Raw genomic sequence first — 12,395 nt, forward strand, 5'->3', positions numbered from 1 at the left:
GGTCTGCTCACTTTTATCTGAAAGCTAATCAGAAGTAGCAGAGGGGGATTTCTGCCTGGGATGGTGGAGAGTTCCTAGGGTCTTTTCAAGTAAGACATTCAGTGATTCCAGGTGCATAGTGGTTTCCCTATAATTCAAATTGAAGTGAACTCAAATTTATCATCTCTTGCTTGTCCAGTGTATCCAGCTATGCACATAGGCTGATTTGGCCTATATGTTTCTTTATTTTCCTTAAAAGATCTCTATTCTAGGAAAAATAGCAGAGTATCAAGACTGAGCTTCTGGTATCCAGGACAGATGGGGGTTTGATTTGATTCCTTATATCTTTTCTTCATACTGTTTAAGGAAGTTCAGGAAGGAGGCTGGATGTGCCAGTTAAGCTCTGTCCACTGCCAACTTCCCAGGTTTCTGGTCCAGTCTACTTAAATCCTTAGCAAACTATTCAGTCATTCAGAAGATAAACCTGAGAGCATGCCTGGCCTATGCCAGACTCCATATAAGCAAGGGAATATTTTACCAGCGATACATCTTATAGGAATATAAAGGAAAGGAACCATCAGAGGTGCATGAGATAAATCAGAAAAAGCTTCTTGGAAGATGTTTGTCTTGTTCAGAATTTTATAAGAAAGGATAGGCAATGATTGTTAGAATGGGATAAGATCAGAAGTAGAGCCAAAATTGGATTTTGAGGATTATAGAGGATTAATAATGAAACATGTTACCTATAGAGAGGTGAAGGACTCAAGAGTGCAAAATAAGACACATAAATATTTTTGAATGACTAATGTAGAAATCTGTTTCGCTTGACTGTTCATGTTTTTAAAGGATATTTTGTGTTTTCTTATTTTCTTAATTAGGGGAAGAGTTGGGTTGGGAGGTAAAGAAAGCGTTTTTTTTACTGATTGAGAAAAAAATACAATTTTTTAAAAAGAATGAAATAGGGCATTCTAGGAGGAAAATGTTTCCTGAATTCTTACATGTGCTTTCCTTCTCGTATACCTTTCCTACCTGGCCTCTGTTTCCTCTGCAGTGGTATTTGGCCAGTTTGCCTTCTTTCACACAGCCCTCAATGATGTAGTGGAGGTTCATGATGGACACAATCAGCACTCAAGGCTTCTGAGCTCCCTTTCTGGCTCCCACACAGGTACGACAGAACACACCTGAGAGGGGAGGGAAGCCTCAGAAGTGGGGAATAAGAGGTGGAAGGGTCAAGGTTTATTCTTAAGGAAATTTTAAATCCAGTTCTGTCTTTATGCCCTGATGCTGGCCCTTCTTTAGAACATAACAAAAAAACATAATTTTTATCAGATTAAATGTAGTTTTTAAAATGAAATTAAATGTTTGTTTTAATTCAGTGTTACTGTGGCAGAATCGTAAATGTTGGGAGCCTCCCTGCACACACACCACACACACACACACACACACACACACCCGAACAACATAACCTGAACTTATATTACTTCTCCCTCTCCTAAACAGTTTAGCACTTATTTGTTTTATTTGATAGGTTGAACCTTTTTTTCAGAATTATGAGGTATGTCATCTACACATGAAAGCATGAAAGAAAAACCATTTGTTTGGGATTGAATTTTGTGCCAAACAATTTGCTAAAACCTGGGGATACAAACAAACACAAGAATGGCAATAATCCCAGCCCTGACAGAGCAAACATTTTAGAAGGGGAGATAATAACCAACATTTACGTAGTGCTTACTCCGTGCCAGGCACTGTGCTAAGTGCCTTACAATTATCTCACTTGATCCTCACAACAACCCTGGGAGGCAGGTGGTATTAATATCCCCATTTTATGAATGAGGGAACTGAGGCAGGTTAAGTTATTTGCCCAGGGTCACACAGCTAGTGTCTGAGTTCAGATTTGAACTCAGGTCTTCCTAATTCCAGGCCCAATGCTCTATCCATTGCTCTACCTTGTTGTCCCACAAATTAGGGAATAGTGGACAGTGTGCTGTGGCTTTGCTAAGTAGAGCTGTTGATATACCCTTTCCAAAACCAATGATAGTATTGATTACTGTAATGGTACTACTGATTAATCTTCCCAAACTCAAAGGAGTCTAACTGGGAGATGGCCAAGTCTGATGGGACTTGAAGCTTGGCTTGCTCTGTAATCTTTGGCTTGTCTCTTAGGTAAGTTTTCTTATCTGTCAAGTGGAGAATGGCAATCCCTGCCTGACTTGCCCCACAGAGTTAGTATAAGAGCAAATGAGAAGAACATAGATATGAAAGCATTTTTAGGTTTTATTATTTATATCTAGCCTAGGTAGCCAGAGCCCTATATTTGCATTCAGAGGGCCTAGGTTTGAGGCCTGACTTTGCTACTTATTAGATGTATGACCTTTGTGCACTTCATTTCACACCTCTGGGCTTTTAGTTCACTTATGTGTAAAATGAGGGCTTTGAACTAGGTGGTTTCTGAGGTTCCTTATAGGTTCAAAGTTTTGTGATGCTCTAATCTTTCTAGTCTGCTTCAATTTTCCAGTAAGGAGTTTTTTCAGGACTAGGAGTAACCTTAGCTAGAAAAGAAGAAATCTTGGTTACTGTGACAAATTTTAGCTAGTAATCCAGGGTCCTTGGGTTATTCTCTCACTTCTCACCCCTTTTTTCCATAGGAGAATCACTACCTTTGGCCACCTCCAATCAAGTGTTAATTAAGTTCAGTGCCAAAGGCCAAGCAACAGCTAGAGGATTTCACTTTGTCTACCAAGGTAGGTAAGATGAGGAAGAGAGAGTTGGCTCCCAGCTGGGCTGAATGGTCAGTACAGAACTCACACAATCAGGATCCTTTTGGCATGGATACACTCCAGCCACTAAAATTTATATTCTTGCAAATGATCTTTAGATAAGGATTATCAGCCTGAGGTCCACATAACCCTTAGGTGTATGTGATTCTGACTTTCAGATGGAAATGTGGAAAGTGAAACTCTAGCCAAAGGTCTGAGGGCCCAGGTTCAACATTTAGCCTCCATATTTTAATTTGTGGCTGTGGAATAAACCCTTGGGCATCCAGATTCCAATACCCTTTTGTTTATGAGAATTCTTAACCAGGGATGCATGAACTTATTTTAATATTTTGACAATTATGTTTCACAATTGTTGATTTTTTTTGTAATTGTATGTATTTTTATACATTTTTATGAGAAGGGGATCTATAGTCTACACCAGACTGCCAAGGGAACTCATGATACACAAAAAGGTTAAGAATCTCTGTTTAGACCATGCTGCTGGTCACACTGGTACTTTGCTCAGGAAGTTAACTACCCTATAGTCAGGAAATCAGCATTCACTTGACTGTGTTGGGACTTTATCACTGTCTGTAGCATGGCTGCACTCTGCTTTCCAGGGTTCTGGGTCAAAGGTACCTTGGAAGCTCTCTGGAGATATACCTCACAGAAACATTCTGAAGATAAAGACCCCATTTTAGCAGTTTGACTCATCAATAGTTCTCATGGTTGGGATTCCAGCCTGGAAGGGGGTTTGGGAAGGGGAAGAAAATATTATGCCAGTCTGGTTGTTTGGACCTGTGTAGTGGAGGAACCTCCTACCAGATTATCTCCTCTTTGATCATGTAAGATCTGCGTATGCTTGGTGCCAGCCCTGATTTCCTGGAATATTCACTTGTTCTTTTGAGGGATATAAAGCAATTAGCTATGTCCTGATAATTTTCCTAATCCCTAGACAATACCTTACTGAGAGTTTTCTTATACCCCATGTATAGTAGTTTTAGCTTGCCTGTATAAATCAATGTCCTTCTTTAAAACAGCTCAAGTAAGTTAAAGAAAAAGAAAGAGTGAATTTTGCATTCATAAACATCTGTATGAAAACAGTGGCTTATGGAGAGAGGAGACCAGAGTGCTGCAGTGGGATTTAGCCTGGGCCTAGGCAAAATAATTTGAGCATCAAACTTAAGAATGATCATTAATTTGAACCAATAGAGTGGTAGTAGGCAGAGACAATGTCCCTCTGAAAAAGTCATAGATTTATTAGGGATCTGATTTCATAATCTTAGTTTCCCTTTAGATAAGTGCTAATCTTTACTTTGGTGAATTGGTCATACTCTGAAACTGAGTCAGGATAATGCCCAAGTTCTAATTATGATAGGACTAATATGCTATTATGAAATGGTAGAGAAGGCTCATGTGACATCTTGGAATCTAAGGATTGGGCTAAGCAAATAGGCAACTTTGGGTTCTAGACTTGATCTAGAACATAATTTCATTAGTACTTTCTCCTTCTGTCCTGTTACTGCTGGTCTTTGAAGCAGAGCAAACCAGATCTTGGACCCACAGAAATAACCATAGTCACCACAATGAAAACACAAGGGAGAAAATCATGGAACTTTAACACCACTTGTGATGCCACTAACACTTTCTCTTAGCCCATCTTAGCTCTTCACTTATACTATCACTGCATACCTTCTATTTACCACTTACCATCATTAGGCCAGCCTGATCAAGGATAGACCCATTCCCCCTGTCGGTAGCACTGCATCAGGAAGTGCTGATGCCCTGAACTTGACTTACTATAGTAATTTCCTCTCCTTCCATGAAGTCAGAACATCCCTTTTGTCTCTGTACCCCATAGCATCCTTTTCACCCTACTATTGGCTGTATTGAATGAGATTCCTGGATTCCTTGCCCCTGACTCACAAGTAATTTTGAGCAAAGCATAGTTTTATTTGTCTTATCTGCAAAGTGGGCATGATCCTTGTTGATCTTTTTACAAAGAATGTGTAGAAATCTTAGGTAGAAGTACAAGACCTTATTTGAACCAGTCTGTTACTAGGTTTTAGTTTTGGGGCAACAATAAAGGAGATTCATTTATGGTGCAATTGTAGGTCAACAGTCTCTTTTTATCGCTCTCTTCCATATAGCGGTACCTCGAACTAGTGCCACACAATGTAGCTCTGTGCCTGAACCCCGATATGGCAGAAGGATTGGAAGTGATTTCTCAGTGGGAGCTGTCATCCGCTTCGAGTGCAACTCTGGATATTCCTTACAGGGCTCCCGTCATATTGAGTGCCTTACAGTGCCTGGGGCCCTAGCTCAGTGGAATGTTTCTGTTCCCACATGTGTAGGTGAGTGTTTGGAGGTGGGTTGGGCTGGAGGGGACCAGATTCCAGTGTGGGGTACAGATTTTCAAAAAGATCCCATGAAAGTTCCAGTTTGGGGGTGGTAGCAAAAGTACAAGAAAAATCACCTCTAAGTAAACTGTGTGGGGATTATGTCTTTCTAGAGATGATTAATAAATGATTTACTGTCCATTAGCATGAATAAAGTCACTTTTTGTGTCATGACCCTGAATCCTCAAACAAATTTGTAAAACACTACCATAGCTAAAAACTAAGGGTTTGGTATTCCTCTCCTGATTGTGTCAGCTTGCCACTACTCTACTCTACTGTTAATGGAAAATTGAATATCAAAAGCCACTACAGCTTAAAATATAGAATCCAGGATTAGATTTCTGGATCTCTTTCATTCAGTCATTTAGTCATTCCTATATTGTTTTAGCTACTCAGGGTGATACAGTTTTTTTTTTAATTGTCTCTACCTTCAAAGAGTTTTTAGTCTAATTGGAATGAGTATATATGTGCACAAATAACTATAATACAAGTGGAATGTTAGTGCATAAAAGAAATACAAAGAAATAGCTATGAAAACAGATGAGGCCATGAGATGATTAACATACTATACGTAAAGGAAGGTTTCATAGTAGATATGCCATTTGATCTGGGTTTGGAAAAATAGGCAGCTAGTTTTTATAGTAGATAATGTGCTGAACTTGAAGTCAGGAAGACCTAGGGCTTAAATCCAGGCTCAGATACTTACTAGTTATCTGACCCTGAGCAAATCACACAGTCTGCCTTCCTGCATATCCTTGAACTGTAAAATGGGGATAGTATTTAGTACTTTATCTCCAAAGATTGTTGTGAGGATAAAATGAGGTAACATTTGTAAAGCATTTTCCAAACCTCAAAGCACTATATAAATGCTAGCTTCTGTTATTATCTTAACATCCTCTTCCTTCTTCTCATTATTATTATTTTTATAGATTTGATAGGTGAAGATGGGAGTGGAGAGGAGGAGTACAATCCAAGGAGAGGGAACTATGAGCAAAGTATGAAGGCTGGAGGGTAGGGGGTAAATTCTGGGGACAGCAAGTGTCTGATTTGGTTGGAAGATAGAATTCTTGGTATAGATAGTAAGTAAATGAAAGGAGGAGAGTAGAATTAGAAAATTATAAGGAGGCAGATTTCTACTCTGTAGAGAAAACTTTTCTAAGAGTAGAATTGTTAAAAAATAACTAGAATGTCCTTCTGTGGGAGATAGTAAGTTTTCTTTCAATGTAGAGTCTCTGAAAATATCTCTAAGAGTCCTATGGCTCTAAATCTTTGATTCTATGAGATTTTCAACAAGAGGTTGTATGACATCTATAAGAAATATTATAGATGAGATTTATGCTTAAGGTGTAGGTTGTAAGAAAAATCTTAAATTCTAAGATTCAGCTAGATTAGTTGAGAATAGCAGGTTCTAGGCAGATTTTAGAGAGCTTTGAATGTCAAACATTTGACATTATTCATTTCCTGATTACCTCAATCAATAAACATTTCCCCCCATCTTGGTCTTCACGTAGAATTGTGCTTGCAACTTTTTTATGTACATGAATTATTTTGTCATTATTATTATTATTTGGGTATGTGCCTGTAAAGTCTTACTCTAATCCCTTCTGGTGAAGAAGTGACCCTAGATTCCTGAGGGCCATGTCATCAGTCTAAGATCTGGCAGGTTCTCCCATACTATAAAGGTTTCATGTATGGTTCCAGTGACAGATTATGTCTGTTTTGTTAGGACTATCATAGTTTGGTGGAGAGAGGCTCATTACCAGTAAGCCAACCACTTGATTTCTGCCTCAGCGCCTCTACCCCACCTTCACCTCCCCCCATCCCAGCTACCTATGAAACAAAGAGAAATACAAGGAGAAAGAGGAAGGAATAATCAAGAGATAGTGGGGAAGGCCCCTTGAGACATGGAAGCACATGGATAAGAGTACACACAGAAGGAGTTGTGATCTGCATTGTATGAGGGAATATTCACATATGAGATCACAGATCCATTGGCACTAGGCTGTGTGATATATTTCACTGCTAAACTGTAATATCCATGAGGAGAGGGATGTGTTAGTTGAATTCTGTATTTCCCTCAGCACTTAGCATAGTAGTTTACACCCAAATGCTTAATAAGTATTTCTGAATTTAGTTTAATATTTTGATCAGTGAAGCAATATATGTAATCAAAATTATGCATTAGTAAGAGTAATACACATCTCTATGAAGGATGGATTATTATTGGGAAGACTAGAGGCTTATAACCTGTTAGAGGCTATTACAATAGTCCATGAAAAAGGTAATGACAAAGGTGATGGCAATGGAAACATCAAGGAAGATTACAAAGATAGAAGAAAAAAGGGTTGACAGCTTACTTGATAAAAAGGAAAGGAAGTCAAAGATGCCTGGAAGATTTCAAGCCTAGGTGAATGAAAGAATGGTGGTGCCATTGACAGAAGCTAGGAAGGGTAACGGGTTTGCAGGAGATGAGTTTGGTTTTGGTCTTTTTGGACTTGAGTTGTTTGTGAAATATACAGGTGGAGATTTCCAGTAGGCATTTGGATAGGTTATTCTGAAGCTTGGCAGAAAGGTTAGGATTAGAGATAAGATTTGGGAGTTCTCTACATAGCAATGACAGTTGAAACTATGAGGTTGCCAAGGGAAAGAATACAAGAAGATAATAGAAAAAGTCCAAGTATAGGGCCTTGGGGTATGCCTACATTTAATGGGTGGGAATATGAAGAGAATTCTTCGAAATTGAAAGAGAAGAAATAGGAGGATCAGGAAAGTGCAAAGTTGTGGAACCCAAGGTAAAAGAGAATCATATGCATAAGAAAGGGAGTGGTCAACACTATCACATCCTGCATTCTCTTGCAGTAATATGAGGACAGAGAAAAGGTCATTAAATTGAGAGATTATGAGGTCATTAGTAACCTTGAGAGAGAAATTTTAGTAAAGTGGTAGGGATGGAAACCAGATTGGAAAGGGTTCAGGAGTAAGTGATGAAGATTTTGTTGCAGTGAGTGTAGGCTACTCACTCAAGAAGTTTGGCAGTGAAGAAGGTGAATGGGACAGTAGCTCACGGGCATAATAAGATCAAGAGAAGGGTGTTAGTCTGGTTCAGAGTTTCAACATATATAACCCTCACATTTGATCTGGCTACAGAATTTATTGATAATACATACCAACCGATATACAGACCAACTTAGTAGACATACTCATTGATACAAAAAGGATACAAGAAAACATGTGAGTTCTTTGGTCTGCCTCTTTGCTACCAGTCTGCCTCACTCCCAGGCCCCCTCTTTGCCTGGCCATGGGAAATGAGGCTACACCTTCAACTGCTCCCAGAAGGCCAATTCTCTTCAAACAATAATAAGTCTAAACACTAAAGGACCCTAAGATGTTAGGGGTCAAATAGTTATAACTTAAGTAGGCAAAGGGAGCTAGATGTCCCAGTTGAGGCTAAGCAAACACCAGCTATTTTAGAATATTTTATTCCTGAGTAGGTTAGATAAGACTAAATACTGGCCTTGGTAACATTCCCATGGAATGAGGAGTTGTACTCATAGATCTGTATTAATCACTCTAATGATCTCTATCTGCATATCTCTTTTCTTACCAGTGGATAAAAAAAAAAAAGATTATCTAACTGGCCTCAGACCTGAAGGATGGAGGATGGAGGCGTTGCATTTTTTAATAGAAGAGACTATTTGTAGGCTATGCAGAGATATGTGATCTCAGAAATTCCTATGCTTTCTATATAGATGGTTTAGAGGCAAGAGGAGGTCTGCCTACTTCTCTCCACTAGGATAGTCATAGCTCAATCCAGATTTGTCACTTCCGTGACCTAAGCTGTGCCTCTTATCCTTGGTCAAAAGTCCAGTGTTACAGGGGTTTCAGCCTTTACCAATTCTAGAACAGAACCTTGGGGGTGAGTGGGAAATCTCCTTATATTACAGAATAAATTCCTTACAACACCTGATATTTGCCTCTTGCAGTACCTTGTGGAGGGAACCTCACAGAGCGCAAAGGAACAATTCTGTCTCCTGGCTTCCCAGAGCCCTACCTGAACAGTCTCAATTGTGTATGGAAGATAACTGTCCCAGAGGGGGCTGGCATACAGGTAGGAGCATCAAAGTACATTGTTAGTCAATCATTTTATCAATATCCACTTCCCAAACACCTGTTCTTTGCATGATCTTATGTTAGGCTTCTCTAGACAATGAAAAAATGTATAAGACACAATCCCCACCTGCCAGCTTCACAGGGACAGGGCATGGATACAAGGAAAAAATAATTAATACAAGGCTGTATGGAGTAAGGACCAAATGAAGATTACATATAATAAGGTCCTCTGGGGTCCAGTGAAAGAAGAGATCACTTTGGGTCAGGGTAGTCAGGAGAGGTATCATGGAGATATAAAATTTGAGTTGGATTTTGAAGAATATGTACGATTGAGATCAATAAGATATTTTTCGTGTTTTCATTCTAGTTTCAGTATGTTCAACTAAGAATATGTCACATAATAGAAATAGAGATAGACTACTTTAGGACTTCTAGGCAAATATATTGACAGGAGCAAAACCACAGTGGTGGGAAAGCTTATACCCAAAAGTAGATGTATTTTGTAGGCAGTGAAGAGATGGACCTAACTGCTTGTAAGTACTGTTTTGTTTTTGTTGTTCATTCATTTCAATTGTGTCCAACTCTTCATGACCCTATTTGGGGTTTTCTTGGCAGATAATGGAGTGGTTTGACATTTCTTTCTCCAGCTCATTTTACAGATGAGAAAACTGAGGTAACCAGGGTTAAATGACTTGCCCAGAGTCACCCAGCTAGGAAGTGTCTGAGGCTGGATTTGAACTCACAAAGCTGAGTTTTTCTGACTCCAGGCCTAGTGTTCTATCCACTGTGCAGCTCACATAAAGAGGAGTTTCAACTGAATAGTCTCTGAGCACCATACAGCACTGAAAGAGAAGTAATTGTGATGCTAAGCTAGAAAGTCAGATTAGAGTTGGATTGAGTAATGCTTTGACTGGTGGGCTAAAGTTTAGACTTCATCCTGGGGGAAACTATTGAAGTCTGTGAGCTGGAGAATGATGTAATGACAGGGTACTTCAATAAGGTATACTGCATAGGCCAGAGAATGAAACAAATAATTAGGATGAGCTAACTCTCCAGGATATTTGAGTATTTGTCTCTTATGTATGTGGTCAGTAACCCTGAGGGAGACTGCTACATAAACCCTTTCCTCATAGCAGAGAGACATCATAGGAAGGGCATAAGCCCTGAAACATTTGCTCTTTGGCATCACTTCAGAAAAACAGCTTCACTGGCTTAAAGGGGAGGGTATTCTGTATTAAAGATAGTAATTCTCTGTACAGTGGTACATGCAAAAACCATTTTTGACATTGGTTTTTAAAACTTTGAGTTCCAAATTCTCTTCCTTCCTCCCTCCCTCCCCACCTTCTTCCATTGAGAAGGCAAACAATTTGATATAGGTTATACATGTGTAGTTATGCAAAACATTTCCATAAGAAAACATAATCTCCCCCCCAAAAAAAACAAAACAAAAACCTCAAGAAAAATAAAGAAAGTTTAAAAAATATATTTCAATATGTAATCAGATACCATCATTTCTTTCTCTGGGAATGGATAGCATTTTTTATCATAAGTCCTTCAGAGCTGTCTTGGTCATTGTATTGCTGAGAATAGCTAAGTCATTCACAGCTGATCATTGAACAATATTGCTGTTACATTTTACACAGTACATTTCACATTGCATCAGCTCATGCAAGTCTTCCCAGGCTTTTCTGAGAGCATCCCACTCATCATTTCCCATAGCATAATAGTATTTCATCATAATTATAAACCATAATTTGTTCAGCCATTCCCCAATTGAGGGGCATCCCTTCAATTTCCAATTCTTTGCCATGAGAAAAAAACTGCTGTAAATATTTTTTGTGCATATAGGTCCTTTTCCTTTTTTTTTTTAATCTTTTTTTGGGATACAGACCTACTGGTGGTATTGCTAGGTCATAGTATGCATGGTTTTATAGCCCTTTGGGCATAGTTCCAAATTATTCTACAGAATGGTTGAATCAGTTCACAACTTCACTAACAGTACATTAATGTCTCATTTTTCCCACATCCCCTCTGTGTTTTGTCATTTTCCTTTTCTGTTCTATTAGCCAGTCTAATAGGTATGAGGTAGTACCAAAGAATTGTTTTAATTTGCATTTCTCCACTCAATAGTGAGTTGGAGCATTTTTCCAGATGGCAATAGATAGCTTTGGTTACTTCATCTGAAAACTGTTCATATATTTTGATCATTTATCAATTGGGGAATCACTCTTATTCTTACAAATTTGACTCAGTTCTTTATATATTTGAGAAATGAGGCCCTTATCAGAGAAACTTGCTTCAAAAAAATTTTTTTTCACTATTGCTAACTGTGTTTCCCTCCATTCTATTTCCCCTTCCCCACCTCCTGGTTTATTCTGTTCTCTCTCTCCTGTCACCCTGTCCCTCCTCAAAAATGTTTTGCTTCTGAGCACCCCCTCCCTCAGTCTGCCCTCCCTTCTATCACCCTCTTCTCTTATTCCCTTCCTCTCTTACTTTCCTATAGGGTAAGATAGATTTCTATACCCAGTTGTATGTGTTACTCCCTCTTTGAGCTAATTCTGATGGGAGTAAGGTTCACTCATTCTCCCTCACCTCCCCTCTTTTCTCCACTGTCAAAGCTTTTTCTTGCCCCTTTTATGTGAGATAATTTCCTCCATTCTACGTCTCCCTTTCCCTTTTTTTCCAGTACATTCCTCTCTCACTCCATAATTTTGCTTTTTTTAGATACCATCCCTTCATAATCAATTCACCCCGTGTTGTCTGTGTATATGTACTCTTTCTATCTCTCCTAGTAATGAGAAAGTTCTTAAGAGTTACAATGTTGTATCATCTTTCCATATATGAATGTAAACAGTTAAACCTTTTAAGTTCCTTATAATTTCCCTTTCCTCTTTGCCTTTTTATGCTTTTCTTGAGCCTTGTATTTGAAAATCAAATTTTCTATTCAGCTCTTATCTTTTCATCAAGAACACTTGAAAGTCCTCTATTTCATTGACTATCCATTTTTTCCTCTGAAGGATTATATTCAGTTTTGCTGGGTAGGTGATTCATGGTTGTAATCCTAGCTCCTTTGCCCTCCGGAATATCATATCCCAAGCCTTCTGATCCTTTAATGTAGAAGCTGCTATATCTTGTGTTATCCTGACTG

General features: G+C 38.8%; 1 protein-coding gene across 1 annotated transcript in view; it reads left to right on the top strand.

The window, feature by feature from the left end:
- CSMD2 (CUB and Sushi multiple domains 2) overlaps window positions 1-12,395 on the top strand; it is a 914,813-nt gene that overhangs the window by 723,578 nt on the left and 178,840 nt on the right. The window contains exons 32-35 of the mRNA XM_027864466.1: window positions 1,031-1,144; window positions 2,628-2,723; window positions 4,889-5,092; window positions 9,121-9,245. Of these exons, the coding sequence (XP_027720267.1) occupies window positions 1,031-1,144; window positions 2,628-2,723; window positions 4,889-5,092; window positions 9,121-9,245 (539 nt within the window). The remainder of the gene's footprint in view (window positions 1-1,030; window positions 1,145-2,627; window positions 2,724-4,888; window positions 5,093-9,120; window positions 9,246-12,395) is intronic.

Source organism: Vombatus ursinus, unplaced genomic scaffold (genome assembly GCF_900497805.2).
Source record: "Vombatus ursinus unplaced genomic scaffold, bare-nosed wombat genome assembly UNPS02014775.1, whole genome shotgun sequence".
Classification (NCBI taxonomy): domain Eukaryota; kingdom Metazoa; phylum Chordata; class Mammalia; order Diprotodontia; family Vombatidae; genus Vombatus; species Vombatus ursinus.